Raw genomic sequence first — 19,303 nt, 5'->3', positions numbered from 1 at the left:
TGCTGTGGGAGACTTGGACTGTGGTAGCCCCCATGTCCAGATTAGATTTCACAAGACATGAGCAGGGGGGTGGATAAGCAGAATTGGTTATTTATTCTGCCTTGAGTTTTTCTCTCCCATGAATGTACAAAGAAAATGAAGTTTTAACCATTCCCAGTTGGCAGTTGCAGTCATTACCTGCATTTTGATTCTGTATACCTTAAACTGTATGTTAGGATAGAATTGTTCTGAGCAGGTACTTAGCGCAGAATACACACACACACACACACATACACACACGCGCGCGCGCGCGCGCACACACACACACTGGTCTCCTCATTAACATTCCTGATGCATCATATCTGTGTGACTCTTACTAACATTTTCCACTTTTGTGTGTTGCTATAAGGGAATACCACAGACTGGGTCATTTATAAAGAAAAGAGATTTATTTTCACTTCCAGAAGCTGAGGGCTCTCTTTCTGTACCATAACATGGCCAAAGGCATCTCATGGTAAGAAAGTGAGTGTGATGCCCAGCCAGCATGCAGCATGGAACTCTGTTATTGTCTGTGTTAATCTTACCTCAAAGGTCCCATCTGTTATTATTATAAGGACAAATGTCATCAGTGAGCCCCGGCATCCCTGCACAGCCTCTCCAGCAGGCTCTCAGGAAGCCCTTTCTTTTTAGCCCAGACTTAGATAAAAATCAGTCAGCCATTATCCACACACACACACACACACACACACACACACACACACACACACCCCTGAACCAGACAGACCTGGACTTTGATCAGAGGGATGATTGCTCTGTTTCGTGGGGGCAGTTCTTCACTGCCTGGTCTGGAAGCTGGAAGCATCCCAGTGTGCTATCTTTTCATCAGCTTTTGCCACTCACGTTTAATGAATTTCCCCAGGCGATGTAGCTTTTCAATGAAATTAAATCTCCTGAACTTTCAGCCTGGCTTTCTTTGGCTGGGTTGGAGAGGTTGGGAATAAGTGTGTTTGTGTGGGAGAGAGATATTATTTTGAATGATCGTGAGGTTAATTCCAAATAATGAAGCTTGTAGGCATGGGGTCCTCCCTTTGAAAATCTTAGGGATTTCTGGAAATTTCTTCTATTTGAATCTTCTCCTTGGCATAGAGCCATGATGTAGCTTAGAGAGAATGCTGTGAGTTGAGCAGAGTTAGCAGTTAGCGCTTCATCCAGAATCTCCGAGGGGAGAAGCCACACCTGTCAGGATGGTGATCTTGAACCTTCTCTGCATGCAGCTGTATCTACATAGTCCCCACACCTGATGGCCCACTTGCACCTCTCCTCAGATCCAAGCAGCAAGAGTCTGCTTGTGATCCTTGAGTTACCAGGATACATGTGCACCCTCCCTGGGAAACAAGGGAGAGGGGCTCCGGGAAAGCATCTGTTTGGCTGGATATCAAAGCCCTTGCTGCAGCTGAGGATTTAGAGCTGCATCCCACTGTCTTGTACATATTTCCCAGCCTTTCTGCTGGATGTTTCTGTCTGCTCTGTGAGCTTCAGAGAGAACACAAGCCCATCTTGGCTTTGGGTCTGGCCCGGTGGGTATTTTGTGCCTGGCCTCTGCCTTGTCCAGGACCAAAGTGGTGTAGAGCACAGACTTTGTCCAGACATGAAGTTGAGCCCACCTGGGGAGGACTGTGGCTCAGGTGCCCACCACAAGTGGGCACAGCCTCTGAGTCCCACTCCCCCATCTCACAGTCTCCTTCCTGTTGCAGCTCCCTGGGAGAAGCCTGGGCCCAAGTAAAGAAGAGCCTTGCAGATGAGGCTGAAGTTCACCTTAAGTTCTCTGCCAAAGTAAGTGCATCCTGAGGTTAGGCCTTGGGCTAGTGCTACACAGGGGACCTGTGCATCCTGACCCAGGGCTAGGAACTGTCTGTTTATAGTGTTAGCCATTTCTGTTGGTGTAACTTTTAAGCTACACATAGTAAGTCACTAAGAGGTGGGAAGCAATATGAAGTAGCACACCCCTAGATCATGTTTCCGTTGTGCAGATCCATTGGATAATAGTCATAGGAAGGGATAAGTACTAAGTATTCATTACTATGTTTTAGTATCTCCAAATTCATACTAAAGTGTGCATGACTTATGGGGTCTATTCTCACAGCTACCTTCTAAAGGAAGAAAGGCCCCCTGAGAGTGATGATGCTGGCTGACTCTTCTCTCTGCCCTCCTAAAGTCACCAGGCATATACAGCAGTGTAAACTCTCTGAACCCTCTGCACCATATTTAAATACTTGCTTTATTGCTTTATTATTTGAAGGTGGCACTCCTCAGAGGTTTTGTTCCTCCCTGGGACTCATTGGTCATCTCCCTTTCTGGGCTGTTCCCTCTTGCAATTGCACTTCCCCAACAAGTCCAAGATGGAAGGGTTCCATGTGATAAGAGCTCTGGGAGCACAAGAATGTCATTGTACCCAGGTCTCTTACTCTACCTCCATTGGACAGAATGATTGGCTCAGGTGGCCAAGACTCTCCAGAGAGCTTTGTGAGGAGTTGGGATGGGAGGGAAGAGACACACCATCACCATTGCTTCTAAAGGATGTAACTTCCATCCCCAAGAGCTTGCGGCCAGGTGTGAGAGTGGGGACGAGGTGGCATCCTGCTTCCTGCATAGCTTCCAACAGGTTATGTCTATGCTGGGGATCATGAGGTGCTCTTCTGGCTCCCTGTCTGAGCTCCCAGCAGCACCCATTTCCACCATTGCTGGTGGACACGGCCAGGAACAGGAGGAATAAATGGGAGGCTGCTGTTATGCAGGGTGGGGCCATAAGCTAAATTGGGAGCTTTGGAAAAGTTGGGTGGTATTTTCTACCCATTGCCAGGACCTCTCGTTTACCACCACTTAGACTTTAACGTGGGTGGCAACGTGTTCTTTCATTGCTAGACAATGGTGGCTCACACCTCTAATCCTAGCTACTCGGGAGGCTGAGATCTGGAGATCAAGGCTTGAAGCCAGCCCAGACTGACAAATCAGAGAGACACTCATCTCCAATTAACCAGCAAAAAACCATAAATGAGCTGTGACTCAAGTGACAGAGGGACAGCCTTGAGCCCCAGGACCAGCACATGCTCCCTCTCAGTCTCTCTCTGTCTCTGTCTCTTTTCCTCTCTTTCTCTCTCTGTCTGATACACCCTCTCCCCCCCCCCCCCCACACACACAAACACTGCTCTCAGGTACACAGGACAGGGCAGAATTCATGTTTCTTGAGTTTATCATCCATCATGCAAGACAGCATCTCCACTCTGCAAATGGGAAAGGACAGAGATGATGTCCCAGGCCCTCTCCCACAACCAAGTGGGCCCAGCCACAGATGTGGAAACAGAGGGGCCAGCGAGTGAAGGACTTTGATCCCAGACCTTTGCTTCCCACAGCACCAGCTTTTCAACAGTGATGTTTAAAATATGGGTCCTTGGGGCTAGAGATGAATCTCTCCCACTGGAGAGGTCTGGTTTCTAACTTCAAGATCACACAAACACAGCATCATAAAGCCTTGTTCTTGAGGGATGCTCTGCCCTTCTGGGAGTGGCAACAATGGGGTACAGGTTGGTCCCCCAACTGGTCAGGCCATTTACACCAGTGTCTACAGAGCACTGTAGATTTCACATTCATCAATTCAGAGAATTATAAAGAAGGATTCCCCAAGCACCCCAACAGATTTGGCAATGGAAACTTTCCACTGCTTCTAGTCTTTCTGTCCAGCTGGTGGTGTTGAGCTGCCCTAGGAGCCTCCTAGTGGTCTCTTGGCAATTCCTTGCGAGGAAGCAATGACGTGTGTGTGTGTGTGTGTGTGTGTGTGTGTGTGTGTGTGTGTGTGTAAGTGTGCACGCGCCCTGGATCATGAAGCTACATACACATGAAAGATGTTTTCAGATCTGCTCCCCAAAAGACATATTGAAATTCTTCTCTGTAAGTTCACTGTAAGGGGTAAAAGCTCTTTAAGAAATGTAATTTCATTATGTCAATCTTTATGGCTTTTCTCATCTACCCAACCAAGCTGTTGCTAATCGTAGAAGAGAAGTGATTGCTTTATTCCAAAAGAGCTTTACCTGGCTCCAACGAAAAAAGCAAGGATTGGGAAATTTCCTGCTGCTGACAGGAAATTTAATTATGTAATACAAGCCATGCCTGCAGTCAGATTTGCAGGACAGGGGAGGGAGGATAAAGAGTTTTAGCTTGGTGCTGTCTCTAACAAGCTTTGCAACCTAGGGCAAGTCGCTTAGCAGCCCAAGGTTCCATTTGTTCAGGTGTGAAATGAAAAGCTTGAACTAGACTATCACATGAAGCTCATGGATAGTGACCCACGCAAATACAGTTCACACAGCCACAATCAGCGTGTAGTCACACTTATGCCGGCTCATACGTATTCACACACGTAGGTGGCAGAAACAGATGTTTCCTGACCCAAGACTTCTCCTCTGCCTGAAACACTGTTATCTTCTATCAGCGTTTGCTCTGTTCTCCCTGAAGAGCTGGTCTTGATCCATTAAAGTGACTTCTGTGCTCTCAGTCATCACTCATCTTTTGAAGAATGCTGGATATCTGAAATCGCATGCATTCTGAATTTCTCTTGTTCTTTTCTCATGGTGTGTGAGTGCAAAGGAGTGGAGGGCCAGAAGAACTGAGGTTTGGAAAGGCAGCAGGCTCTTCCGGTACAGGGCCAGGCCACCCACAGAGTCACACTGTCAGGAGGGACTTCTCACTGAGTCCCTGGTAAGCGAAGACTCTTAGCAAGCTAAGAATGGGTATTAAAAGCTACTAAGCTAGGGTTTTTTTTATTTTTTATTGTTAATGTGATGTACAGAGGGGTTACAGTTTCATACATAAGGCAGCAAGTACATTTCTTATCCAACTTGTTACTCCCTCCTTCATTTTCCCCTGCCTCCCCCTTCCCTATTTCCTTCCACCCTGTAAGTTGTACAGTTGGCCTATACCACATAGTTTTGTATGCATTAGTGTTGCATTGGTTTTTCTTTTTATCCTTTGTCTCTCCATTTTGGTATTCTCTTTCCCTTCCCTACTTCCAATATACGTATGTACAATATCCAGGGTATTAAAATCAGTTATAGTGATATCAGTAGTAAAAACCATGGGAAAGAAAGACAAAAGACAAAGAGCACTTAGAAAAAAAATCATACTAAGTGAAGTGAGCCAGACCCAAAGAAACATAGACTCTATGGTTTTCCTCATTGATTGGGAGTAATTAGTACATGTCTAGGATAGTCCTAGCAGAAGGTTACAATAGCTATGCCCATATGAACACATAAGACAATGCTAATTGAAATGAACTCCAAGTTATGGAAACAAGTGGTTTATCATTGTTGTTATTTTCAACATACCATGTGAAATTAAACCAGCTTTTTAAAGGAAAAGATTATATCTTCAAAAAGTACTTAAGATACACTAGGTACCATGGCTTATGCCTATAATGCTAGCTACTCAGGCAACTGACATTTAAAATCAAGGCTGATAGTGCAGGTACAACCACAGGAAGGTGATACAAGAGGATCATCAACAATAGAAGCTATGGTTTCACATGGCATGTTGAAAGTAATTACAACAGTGATATATCACTCGTTCCCATGACATGGAGTTCATTTCACTTAGCATTATCTTATGCATTCATAGGGGCATAGCTATTAGGCTCTTGTGATCCTCTGCTGTGACTTGCCTAAACCTGTGCTAATTATTCCCTATGAGGGAGACCATAGAGTCCATGTTTCTTTGCTCACTGTATCTTATCTGAGTACATTGGAAACTGTATATACTGGTATTAGAACTAGGAAAGTGAAAGGGAATACCAAAATCGAGAGACACAGGATAAAAAGACAAACGACTACAAAAGCAATACTTGCAAAACTGTTCAGTGTAAACCAACTGAACAACTCATGGGGGGAGAGGGAAAAGGGGAAGGGAGTGGGGAGAATGAGGGAGGAGGTAACAAAGAGTACAAGAAATGTATCCAATGCCTAACATATGAAACTGTAACCTCTGTGTACATCACTTTGACAATAAATAAGAAAAAATCAAATAAAATCAAGGCTGAATGCCAGCTTGGGCAGACAAATCCATGAGACAGCAAAATGCTGGGCTAGGTTTTTGGCTCAAGGGGTAGAGCCTTGAGCAAAACAGTGGAAAGTAAGAAGCCTAGAGTTCAAACCCCAGTATCAGCACATGCAGTGTGCATGTGTGTGCACACGTGTGTGTACGTGTGCACATGCACACATGTACACACACACATATACCTAGGACTGAGCCTGAATTTTCAAATCATTGCCTGTGCAGTTGAATTACCTCTGGCAGAGGGCAGCATTGCTTCCTGAATGTCACTTGGAATTTGGGGAAAGCCTTTTGCTACATCCACTGGCTTCATGCCAAGGATCCTGAGCTGGGGCTTCATGCTGAGCCTCCTTTCAGGTCACTGAAGAGCTCATGAAGATCCAGCAGTCACACATTTGCCACGTTTTCAAAGAGATCTAGAGCTTTGGATTCAATAGCTAAGTTAGCCTCCTTGCCCCAGTAGTCGGGAGCTGGTTCCCATAGCAACTAAATTCCACTGCTCCTACACAGAAGATGCCTCATCACTTTACAGAGGTGTAGTAGTGCAGTGTTTGGTTATAATTGAACTCCAGAGACTAGATGGTTGATAACAAGTAGAGGTTCATTTAGATCACAGTTTTGGAATCTGGAAAGTCTAAGATGAAAGGCACCTGGCATCTGGCAAGAGCTTTCTCACGGAGTCATACATGGCAGCCAGCAGCACACGGCCAAACAGAGCTAGCATGTCCTATCTCCTACAAAGCATGGGGTCCCATCATGGGTGCCCCAGCCCTGCAATCTCATGGAATTCTAGTTGCCTCCCAAAGCTCGACATGTGAATTCAAGGAAAAAATGTTCAGTGCATGAAATTTGGGGGACATAGTCAATAGTGATAAGAAAGGGTCCTTCTCACCAACACCATCTGGTGGGGATTTTCTCTTATGGAAGGGAAGTTCTATGGACTTAAAATGGAGTGACAGGAGACATTCACAACCCATAAAAGGTTGTCCAGGGGTCCAGAGGGCCAGTGGGCTCTCCCCATTAGTCACCCCAAAGCGGTGGTCTTGCCACTAGGGAGATGGGCTGCTTAGACATCCATCACTTTCTGCAAGTAGTGAATGAATCTTACCCTGCTGTAGACATGGCCCAGACACTGTGTCCCACAGTGGTCAAGCCAGCTGTGGCCTCTTCCCTAGGTATTCACATGGGCATTGCTTAGCATGGTCCTAGCTATCTCCAAGGCAGATAGGGTCACAAGAACCCTGGAGAGGAGAGGACAAGAAAGGAAAGAAGTCACAGAACCTCAGCTGGGATGGCACTTAATAGAAGCAATGGAGTGGTATTAATCACAGGCACCTGTGGGACAAATAGAGGCTGGGCTGGGGAGCCCTGGAGAGGATGGCTAGTGAGGTTATAGAAGGCCAAGACCCAGGGGAAGGGCCTGAGAAGCTGAGTGGCTGGGACTCCAGGCTGAGTGTGAGCAGGGGGCAGTGCATTCTGGAAGGCTGAGGAGTGAGCAGGGAAGTATTAGGCTGTCTCCTACCCCTGGCTTTGATCAGAACAGCCTTTTGTTGATCTAGGTGTTCTTTTTTGGGGGTGGGGGAGGATGTTGTTGTTTTAAAGAAATATATGTTGTCATCTCCACTTGTGGAGGTTCACGCCTGTATTTGTAGCTGAGATTGGAAGTATTGTGGTTTAAGGCCATCCTTGGTATCAATAAATATGAAACTATTTTGAAAAATAATAATGAAGGTAAAAGGAGCTGGAGATATGGCTCAAGAGATAAGAGTGCCCTTCTGGAAGTGCAAGCCCCCAAGGTCAATGCCATTGAAAAGAAATAATAAGGGGCTGGGGATCTGGCTCAGCAGAAGAGCACTGCCTGGCGAGCGCGAGGCTCTGGGTTCGGTCCCCGGTTCCGGAAAAAAAATCACAAAACTATAAAAGATCAAAAAAAAAAAAAAGAAAAGAAATAATAATAATAATAATAAATAAAATAAATATCACACTCACAATAACAACAAATCTCCAAAATTGTCTGAATAAAATAGTCCAAAAAGAAGTCGAGTGGGGTGAGAAAAGGGGAAGGAAAAAAAGGAGAAAGAAAGCAGGCACCAGTGGCTCACACCTGTAATCCTAGCTACTCAGGAGACTGAGATCTGACGATCAAAATCCAAAGAACTGAGCAGGAGGGTGGGGGGAGTGGGGGAAAAGAGGGAAAGAAAGCTGAAAATCTAATCTCAGTGCCAACCAACTCTTCTCTTTCCCTATCTCTCAGAATACAATATGATTCCTTGGGTGGGACAGGAACCCACCATTCCTTGGGTGGGACCTTGGGGGTCAGAGCCCCCTCCAGCCCCTTCACTTGAGAGTACCCATGGGTGCTGCTCAGGCATTTCCCCTCGTAAGTTCCCAATAGCCCCCAAGCAGCGCCCCCTGTAGGTTCCTAGAGGTTTGCAGCAGGTCCCTGTCACCTTTGCATCCTAGGCCCTTGGCCCATAGAAGACAGTCAATACCTAGGAATCACCCAGGATCACCAGTTAAACAGAGTCCTTTCAATCAGTATTTGTTGAGCTGCAAGCAGCAGTTCCCAGGCCAAGTGCTTGAGGATGTAGGTGGGTATGACATAATTCCTGTCCCCAGAAATTTCTTGTTTAGACAGTACAAGAGAGGGATGCCACACAAAGCCATGTGAGAAGTGGGTGGTAGTAATTGCTTCAATTTAGCCAATTACCAATGCATACATGTTGTATACCCTAAACATATGCAAGAAAAACTTAAGACCTAGGTTTTTGAGAGACAGCTATCATAGACAATTAGAAGAGGAAACACTTAGATGATAGGGGAAGGAGAAAGTTCCAAGCTAACTTGTTTCTTCCAAAATATGAATGGCAGGCCTGGGAGCCAAGGTGACTTGTGTACACTGAGGCCTGTACATCTACCCCTTGTCCCTGACCTTCCTGTCCTGCCAACCCCATCTCTTGTGGGAGAAAAATGGAGGCATCCCTCCTTCCTGCCTGCTCATCCTGCTGCTGCTACTGTGTCCAGGCCTGATTGTGGCCTTCCTACCTTCCTCTCCAGCTCCACAGTGAGGTAGAAAAGCCCCTGATGAACTTCCGTGAGAACTTCAAGAAAGACTTGAAAAGGTGCGATCACCATATTGCCGACCTCCGCAAGCAGCTGGCCAGCCGCTATGCCTCCGTGGAGAAGGTGAGGGGCTGGACAGCTACGCCACACATGGAAGCTTTGGGGGAGAAGGGATAGGGCTGGAAAGCCAGCTGTGGTTGTGTGTACCATCCAGAGACCTTTGTTCCCATATAGCAGGATAGTGAGAAGGCTGGAGAGCTCTCTTCTATACAAGTGGTAGGCAGGATCACTGTCCCAGGGGCCAATGGGAACACATGGAGACTGCAGGTACACTGGTGACTATGATAGGGACTTGAGGCAAGGCAGCCTGAGTTCTTATGGCTGATGTGGTGCTGTTATCCACATGGCTGCTATGCCTGGGATCTCGCCTGAAGAATCTCACCCTTCCCTGCTACCTGACTACCACCTTCTGCAGGTGGTCACACCCTAGAGGGGTGGGGGAGCCACCTGAAAGATGACTTAGGCCAAGTCCACATGGAGTGGGACAGGTCAGGATGGGCAAGGCCAGGATGCAGCCTCTGCTTAGTCCCTCAGAGCCATGGTGGCAACGTCCACACAAACAGGAAAAGCAATGGGCTGGCAGTGAGAAGAGAGAGCCCCACCTCCCCCCCAAGCAGGCTCTGAGTTTTGTGAACCTGCCACTGTCTCTGTGACCTGTCCCTATACCGCAGGCCCGAAAAGCCCTCACAGAGAGACAGAGAGACCTTGAGATGAAGACCCAACAGCTGGAGATCAAGTTGAGCAACAAGACAGAAGAGGACATCAAGAAGGCAAGGAGGAAGTCCACGCAGGCTGGTGAGGCCCCTGCCACCCGCCTGACCTGGCACTGGACCACAGGGTGGGAGGAGGTCTGGAAATGCTCCTGCAGGGAGTTGGCACCTCTCCTGTGTGAGTTTCTTCCCTTCTTTTCCCTCCAGCACCTTGTCTTCTCTCCTGTCTATGACCAGGGGTTTTAAAGGACAAGATGTGCGAGGTAGAAGTGGACCAGGCTGTTCCCTGGCCCTGGTAGGGGCAGGACAAACAACCAAACTCTCCTTTCTTGGCCTTTCTGCTTTCCCACTCTGATTCTCTCTCCAGGAGTGAACAATCCCTCCTGCACAAGAGTGTAGTGTCCTGGCCCTGCTAAGAGATCATAGAAATGAACCCATAAAATACCCAGACTTGCCAATCTCTCCAGGCAGGGATAGCTGGTTAATCAGCCTTCAGAATCACCCACATTCCCCCAGTGAGTTGTTTTCTGCTGCCATCTAATGGAAAAAGTTATGTACTATACAAGATCTAAGGAAAAGGGCTGGTTAGAACTAATAAAGCAGCGCAGGATCTGTCTCTAAAAGAAGCCAGGCTTTATGACATGCAAAGACACCGTGTGTCTCTGTAATTAAAATATATGTTGCAGGATTAGTCTTTGGATGACATTCAGTTGCCTTTAATATTAACTCCTAGTGAGCCTATTATAATTAATTTTGTTATATAATGAAGCAGCCTCATGGCAGACATTTTGAAATAAAATGGAACAGAAATAAGCCACCCCTCCCCAATGTGGTATAAGCATAGCATTTACTGTATAGACCTGACAGTGCAAAATGATAAGTCACTAGGTCCAGAGCATTATTATAAATACAAAATAGATTTCTTGGGAATAGGAAGGGGATCAGAGAAAGAAGTGACTTAAGTTAGTTTAATTTATTATTTTTTTTAAAGCCACATGCTATTATCTCATTCCTGTGATCCTAGCTACTCAGGAGGCTGAGGTCTGAGGATCAAAGCCAGCCTGGGTAGACATATCCATGAGACTCTTATCTCCAATTAACCAGCAAAGAGCTGGAAGCAGAGCTGTAGCCAAGTGGTAGAACAGCATCTCTGAGAAAAGAAAAATAAAAACACACCAAAAAACTAAGGAGCAGAGCCCAGGCTCTGAATTCAAGCCCAAGGACCAGGACTAAGTAAATAGTCATATTGCAAAAACAATACAGGTATGTGGCAAAACATTTTAATCTTTCCACAATAATAAAAAGCATTATTTGCCAGAAATAATCCCCAACAGTACTTCCTAATGTTTTAACAGTGTTCTCACATTAAGTTTATTCAGATTGGATCATTACACTGTTTTCTGAACTTACTTTTTAATTAACATATCTTAGAAACAGCCCAACTTAATGTCCTCTAGATCTACTTACATATGAATTCCTGTATATCGCATTTAATTTTTACTTAAAATAATTACTTTAACTTATTTAATTGCCCACCTAAAAGAGCTAGGGGAAAGGATAGGCCCCAGTTTAGCCCCATCCTGGGGCTACCAAAGGGCAGGGTCAAAGCGAGATCTTCCTGATGACCTTCTTTTAAGAGTCATCCTAGGGTTGGGCCCCATTGCTTTGTAGTAGGAGGGACAATGCAAATGAGGCAGGAGCCCATCCCAAGACTCCCATCAGACTCTGTTTTTTAATGATTGCCCAATATCTTATTGTAGGATCACATCTATATTTATTTCAGCATTCCCTTAGTAGATTTTTTTTATGATTTCAGATTGTGTCAGAGCATTTTCCAATACTAGCTCTTCAGGGTTATCGTAACTACAAGTGTGTGTGTGTGTGTGTGTGTGTGTGTGTGTGTGTGTGTGTGTATTGACAAGCAAGATCTGAATTTAGAGAGAATTTAGCTCAAAAGGTTTAATCATAGGGCCATGAGTGAGTACTTGCCTAGCATGCCAGAAGCCCTGGGTACCATTCCTCCATACCACCTACGCAGAAAAAGCCAGAAGTGGTACTGTGGCTCAAGTGGTAGAGCACAAAAGAAGGTTAGGGACAGTGCCCAAGGAGTTCAAGCTCCAGGACTGGCAAAACAACAACAACAACAACAAAAAAAAACCACCAAAAAATAAAGCCTTATTCATTTCAGTGAGTATTTCCAAAGCACTTTCCACAGGGGATCCCCATCAGAATCATCTATGAATATCTGTTCCCAAATGCTTAGGACTGCCTTTTTGGCAATCATTAGACATGATGGTTAAAAAAAATACTTTGAAACTAGGAACGCGTGCTTCATACCTATAATCCAAGCTACTCAGGAAACTGAGATTTGAGGATCACAGTTCAAAGCCAGCTCAGGCAGGAAAGTCTGAAACTTTTGTCTCCAGTTAAGCACAAAAGTCAGAAGTGGAGCTGTGGCTCAAGTGATGGAGTAGTAGCCTTCAACAAAAAAGCTCAATTCAGAGACAGCACCAAAGTCCTGAGTTCAAGCCCCAGGACTGGCACATAATGATGATGATGACGATGATAATAATAATAATAATAATAATGATGATGATGATGTTTTAAATTTGTATTTCTCTATGAGCAGTGTTGAGTGTTTTAAAAATAGACTTAGAAAATTGTTTCCTTTTATTTTTCTCTGTGACTTGATTAACTCCTATCCCCTCCCCATTTTTTTGTTGAGTGGTTGATCTTGTTCTTATTGACTAATTGACAAAGATTAAGCTTGGGAGATGAACTCTTTGTCACCTGAATTATAACTTTTTTACTAGGGTTATCATTTATCTTACAGCTTTGTTCTTTCTTTCTTTTTGGCGGGGGGCAGTACTGGGGTTTGAATTTAGGGCCTCCAGCTTGCTAGGCAAGAGCTTTATCATTTGAGCCACTTCTCCAACTAATTTTGTTCTTTGTTTTAAAAAATGATTTTTGTTATTTATTCATCTAGTTTTTGTTTCTATTTTTCTGTCTAGTATTTTCTTCATGGGAATCTAGGTTTGAGGAAGACTGATAGTAAGAACTTCCTTTCCAAGATATATTTTTCTCCATTCACTTGGTTTTCGTGTTCCTACATTAGGGGGGAGGGGGGTGCAGGTGGTAAGGATCAGCCCTGAGGAGAGGAGAGAGTATGTAACCACCAAGACACGGGGTTGGTAGGCCTGCCCTGAGGAGGATGAATGGAATGTGATGGATGCCATATTCCCCTCCCCCCCAGGAGATGACCTCATGCGCTGTGTGGACCTCTACAACCAGGCCCAGTCCAAGTGGTTTGAAGAGATGGTGACCACCACTTTGGTATGTGACCAGAGATATGGGAGCATGCTAGTACAGAGGCTGGCACCCAGGGAACCCTGAACAGCTGCTAGTGTGCACAGGGAGTGGCATGGAGGTGGCCAAAGTCACTAGATGTGTTCCACTTGTTGGGGTTAAGACCTCAGTCTAGGCCTCCATGCATTCAAACCCCTCGTCTGTCACCCCTGCTGTATGAGTTCCTTGGGCTGCCAACTGAAGGGTCAAGATTATTGGGGACTTCTCTAACTGAGAAGATAATGGCCCTTTTATGATAAACAACCAAGGAGTAGAATGACTTCAACCCTACCCTTACCACTGCCTTGGCAAGGGGGAATGTAAGGCAGCCTCTCACCAAGGCAGAAGGCCTCCCTAGCTCTAGCATATTTTATAAGAGGCAGTGTCTCCTGGTTAGTCAGGACCTGCCAGAAAAGGTCATTGAAGTGTGACTGGTGAGAAAGGAGAGAGTGTGCCATTGCTCATCTCATCCTTTCACCACCCACAGCCAATCCTGTGCATCTAACACAGGCCCAAGTGGCTGCCTTCCCTAAGGAGCCAGCCAGACCACCAGGGAGATTAGAGGCCTCCCCCAAGTCAGTGACCTGGTTTTTTTCCTTAGTAAGCTTCCAATTAAGCCCCCTGCTTTACTCCCCTTCTTGGTTAATCACCTGGGCTCTGACCTAGTTATGCACAGCATAACAGTCTAATCCCCTAAGTTCATACCAAAGACACAGAACCACCTAGAAACCAAAGGACAAGCCTCTTCTCCTCTTCCCTTCCACAGTGGGCTGCTCCACTCCCCACCTGCTACCACTCCCCTGCCAGGTTTCTGCTCCATCCAATAGCCCTAAGGATGGAAAAATGCTCAAGGACAAGGAGTTTGAGGGACCCAGCAGCTCCCACATGTGTCTCATTGCTCTGTCCTATTAGGGCTGGGGTTAAGCAGATGTACCATCATCATTAAGAATATGCTAGCCCCCCGGTTTAAGGCCTGGACCTCACACAGTTGATCATCACTTTGGGTAAATGTCATCATCCCCTGGTTAGGAGAACAGGGCTGATCAGAGAACCTCTCTATGAAAACCCTGCTGAGGACATTTGGAGGATCCATGTGAGGCTTTCCATCCCGTTTGGCAGAGCTCTCACATTCAGGAAGTAGTGTTGGCCTCCATTATCTCCTTCCTCCCACAGAAGGGTCTCTTCTCCATCAGAGCCCAGAGCATCAGATGCAGTTGGGGGCTAGCAGCAAGGGCCTGTGTTGAAGGCATACAGAAGTCTGGGACCTGTGTGGTTGGCAGGCACTTGAGTTAGAGGATATGTTTAGAAGTTTCTGGTCTTTCCTGCCTGGGCAGGAGCTGGAGCGGCTAGAGGTGGAAAGAGTGGAGATGATCCGGCAACATCTCTGCCAGTACACACAGCTGCGGCACGAGACGGACATGTTTAACCAAAGTGTGAGTTCCTCCCCATCCCTCCCCCCAAGACCCTAGCCAGCAGGATCCTTAGGGACAAAGAGCCAGGGGAGACCCACATGGCTCCAGCCCATGGCACATCAAGTGGCTGCTACAGAAGAACCTGTCCCGAAGCAGCAGCAACCAGTTGTTGCTGCTCGTAAGTGACCTGTTGGGATGGACTTGCTAGGACTGTCCACCTGTGTCCATCCTAGGTGGAGCACAGATGTCCCCGTGAGCCATTGCCATAGTTAAAATGGCTGAAAACATTATTGCCTGCCATAGTGAATTTCTTTAAAAAAATTTGAAATTGTTATAAAGGTGATGTGTAGAAAGGTTATAGTTACATAAGTCAGGTAATGAGTACATTTCTTTTTGGGCAGTGTCTCCCTTTCCCTCGCTCTTTCCCAGATTTTCCCTCCCATCCCCACCCACAGCACTACTACATTTCTTCACCCTCTGTCCCTCCATTTCTGTGGTGAATATCTTAAGGGGAATGAAGTGAAAAAGCAGCTCTGAACAACTGCAACTTCTAGGTGTATTTAAAACATGGAGGTCATTCTCATGGCTGGTCGGGAGACACACCTAGAGGCAAAGGTCACTGGCCATGAGTCTTTAAGGCATTATGCACTCTCATCCAGGCCTCAAATCTGCAGGGTGAGAAACCAAATCAGCACCTGTCCTAGGCTCCATCTAGCTCTTAAAGCCTTCAGATGGGCCTCCCATGGGGCCCAGGGAACCTTCTAGAAAGGCTGCTTAAATCAGTGCTTGAGCAAGAGCAGCACAGTACAGAGGGGACAGCCCTAGCTCACCTGCCACCTCTGACAGTGTTACCTCTTCTTTCTGTCCCTTGCAGACAGTCGAGCCTGTGGACCAACTGCTTCGAAAAGTGGACCCAGCCAAAGACAGGGAGCTGTGGGTCAGAGAGCACAAAACAGGAAACATTCGCCCTGTGGACATGGAGATCTAGACACACTTGCGCAGCCCCTGGGGATCCTGCCTGGGAGAGGCTAGGGGGCCTGTGGAGAGAGGGTGGTGGCTCATGCTGGGTGGAGCTGCCCTCTTGTCTGTTTTCCCAGTCCACTGAGGAGAAGGGAAAGAGCTGGTGGTTCCAGAAAGGCGACCTGGCCCAACTGGGGAGGCCAGTGGCACCCCAATAGTGCCAGGCCATGAAAACAGACCCACAACCCTGCCCTTGTTTCCAAGACTAAGCCTCCCTAACTCCTGCCCTGTGCTTGTCATTTAGAGAGCAAACTGAGGCTGGAATTCTGTGACCCCAACTAAGCTCCAAACGGGTGGCTGTCACATGCTTTTGTCCATGGATGCTCAAGACTCACCCTCCAGCTGGCCCCATTGTCTCCAGGGCTTTGAAAAACCAGAGGGGAGAAGTTTCCATCCAACCAATGTTAGTGTCAGAATAGTGGATAGAAGGCACCATTCCACTCACAGCTCACACCCAGAATTTTTTTTTTTTTTTTTTTGCAATTCTCCCCTGTTTTTTCCCATTGCATTCTGGAAGCCCACATCTGGCTTTTCTCTGGTCACTTTTCATCCCCAGGGGTCTTAGGAAGGAAGCTTGGCTCCTGTCATCCCAGACCAAGCCTGGCTGGAAAGGGCAGGATGGGACTACCTCATTTGGTACATCAGCCCAAAGTCAGAGCATGTATTAATCCTGGTTCCTAGCAGATCAGACATCCACTCCAAGCCCCAACCCACCTATCAGCTGGCATGCTTGCCTGCTCAAGCAAGCCTCTTGCCCCTGCCCTGGCCTACTTCCCTGCCCAGGACTCAGCTAGTTGGGAACATACTGAAAGGCTTTGAGGGTAGAGACTTCCTGGCTTGCCTCAGAGACCAGTAGGCACAGAGGGGCCAGCAAGGATCTGTCTGTATCCATGTCCCCTGCACCTTGAGCTGGCCCAGCCACTGCTCTCCCAGGGGTGTCATCGGGGTGGGACTGTCCCATAAAGGATACAAGTCAGGACACATCATTGGGATTCCCTGGAAGGCTCCAGCCACTTATACATGACAGGGTTGGAAATTACTGCTCCTTGTTGCAGACTGTCTTAAGACTGCAGTAGGTTGTAAACCAGATGGTTTACGGCTGTGTCCTGCTACCTGGCCTCCAGTTCCTCCAGCTCCCAACTCTGTGATGGGCCCTGTGCCTGCTTCCCAATGCTCCTCTTCCCTGAAATCCTGAGTCCCATGCACCCGGACATGCTTCCAGCCCTGGGCCCAGCACCCCACCTCCCCTTCTGTCTTTTCCTCATAAGCAGCTTTTCTACCATGTGAGCCTAGAAGAATTAGCTGAGGGGGCAGGCAAAAAGAAGAAATTGTAGGATATCCCACCAAGAGCAAAGGGGACAGGTCTTGGCTCTATGCTAAAGCCCTGGGAATCCATCTTTCCTATTGATGACCATGGATTCCATCCATCCATTCCCCATGGGGGCAGAATGCTGCCAGCACCAATCTGGGATCTTTCTCTGTCTGCCATGTTAATAACGAATCTCAAATAATGAATCTTGAATCTTCCTGCACCTTTTCTGTTGAATTGCTCGCTCGTGGTTTCTACTAGACACCTAACATACTAAAGCAAATGGAACCTTGTCCCTGATTCCTATTCAAATATCCCAACCACAAAGACCAGCATGAAGACGTTAACCAAAACTAAGGTTGGGGAGCCACTTGGAGGATCTAGGCTGAGCTCAGGCTACCATATACCAGCTACCAATTTTAGGATCTTATTTCTTGGTTTCTTTGTTTTACAAATGGGTGCTAGTGGTCATTGCAGTATGGCTTCATGAACTAATTTGTGGATGATTGCCACTCAAAGCCAATGTGGCTCTGTTCTTAATAATGCAGATGTTTTGAGGGCAAGGTGGCACGGTGACATTGTCTTCTCATTCCTGTTTGAGGGGTGCAGAGCCTTCTAAACTGTCTCACCTCTTGCACATCGATCCAAGCAGCCTCTGGACCAGCCTGTTCTGAGGACATTTTCTCCTCCTTCTCCTCTTCTTCAGCTTCTTCACATAGGCCTTTCTGTTTTACTTTCTTTATTCCTTGCTTCATTCATTGAACATTTACCTAAGGTCAGGCAATGTGCTAAGATCTCACAGAAGACAAGATACCGCTGGATCATCCAGGAAGCCCACAAACTCTTGATCCACAGAGCCTTCCCTTCTCCAAGATCATCTTGGTATTTACACTCACACTCTCTACAGAAAGTTTAGGTTTTCAGGAGTTTTCTTACGCTGATTCAACTGCATGTGTGTGTATATGTTTGTGTGTGTGTGTGTGTGTGTGTGTGTGTGTGTGTGTATGTGTGTATGTATTTATGTACTGGGGCTTGAACTCAGGGCCTCTCACTCTGACTTTGTTTCCCACTCAAGGCTGGCACTCTACCACCCGAGCCACAGCTCTACTTCCAGCTTTTTCTGGTTTATTGGTGATAAGAATCTCATGGACTTTCCTGCCCAGGCTAGCTTTGAGCTGTGATTCTCAGATCTCAGCCTCCAGAGTAACTAGGATTACAGCCATAAGCCACTGACATCTGGCTCATTTACACATTTCTTTTTTTTCTCAGCAAATGCTCAGGAAAACTTAGCAAGTGTTGAATTCTAGAATCGCACTTATGTTTAAGACGGACACTGTTATCAATTCATCTCTATAGACAGGGTATGTTTAGAAGTTTCTAGAGAGGAGCATTTTTGCCATACTTTCCACATCTCCCTAATGCCACTTTTGTATGTCTACTACCATGAGGCCCTTAGTTAGGGTGTGAGAAGCCCTAACAGCAACAAGATTGTGATCACCTGACCAGCCCGGAGCCAACTCAAAGTTCCAAAATATCTTTTTTTTTTTGCTAGTCCTGGAGCTTGAACACAGGGCCTGAGCACTGTCCCTGTCTTCTTTTTGCTCAAGGCTAGCACTCTACCTCTTGAGCCACAGCGCCACTTGCAGCTTTTTCTATATATGTGGTGCTGAGGAATCAAACCCAGGGTTTCATGCATATGAGGTGAACACTTTACTACTAGGCCGTATTCCCAGCCCTCCAAAATATCTTTTGTAGGTTGTAAAGAACTCTCCATGCTCTACCAGGAAGAAAGCTGAAGCCTAAGGTCAGTGTCATGAAATGACACAGAATTAAAAGTAAGATAGGAGCGAAGAAATAACTAGTCACCTGAGGGTAAAATCAAGATTAGGGTGACATCTAGAAAAAAAATCTAAATATGCATTTTGGAGTGACAAACACACTGTCAGGGTTGTTGTTGTTGTTTGGATTCTTTTATTTTGTCTGTGATGCTGGGGATGGAAGCCAGGGCCTCATGTGAAGGCAAGCACTCTACTACTGAGCTGTGCCTCCAGCTTTATGTGGTGGTGGTGGTGGTGGTGGTGTGTGTGTGTGTGTGTGTGTGTGTGTGTGTGTGTGTGCATGCATGCACATGATGCATGTGAGCATGGGGGGTGGGGAGTAGGGATTAGGCTATGGGAGGATCTGGCTTGGGTTTCTTCATGGTGGGTGAGCATGCATTGTCCAGGTAGAAAAACAAGGGAAGTCCTTTTGTGTGTGCCTGCCTGAGAGACCTGCTGCACTTCAGTGTTGTCTGTGAAAGCCTGGTTTTA

At 46.5% G+C, this 19,303-nt stretch overlaps 1 protein-coding gene across 5 annotated transcripts in view; it reads left to right on the top strand.

The window, feature by feature from the left end:
* Gas7 (growth arrest specific 7) overlaps positions 1–16,630 on the top strand; it is a 220,655-nt gene extending 204,025 nt beyond the window's left edge. For all 5 annotated transcript variants that reach the window (XM_048365734.1, XM_048365736.1, XM_048365737.1 and 2 more), the window contains 6 exons: positions 1,734–1,812; positions 9,133–9,261; positions 9,870–9,993; positions 13,162–13,241; positions 14,588–14,686; positions 15,540–16,630. In XM_048365734.1, coding sequence (XP_048221691.1) covers positions 1,734–1,812; positions 9,133–9,261; positions 9,870–9,993; positions 13,162–13,241; positions 14,588–14,686; positions 15,540–15,653 — 625 coding nt within the window. In that variant the 3' untranslated portion in view covers positions 15,654–16,630. The remainder of the gene's footprint in view (positions 1–1,733; positions 1,813–9,132; positions 9,262–9,869; positions 9,994–13,161; positions 13,242–14,587; positions 14,687–15,539) is intronic.
* The last annotated feature ends 2,673 nt before the right edge of the window (positions 16,631–19,303 follow it).

This window comes from Perognathus longimembris, chromosome 17 (genome assembly GCF_023159225.1).
Source record: "Perognathus longimembris pacificus isolate PPM17 chromosome 17, ASM2315922v1, whole genome shotgun sequence".
NCBI lineage: Eukaryota > Metazoa > Chordata > Mammalia > Rodentia > Heteromyidae > Perognathus > Perognathus longimembris.
This window is presented reverse-complemented; position numbering and strand designations above follow the sequence as displayed.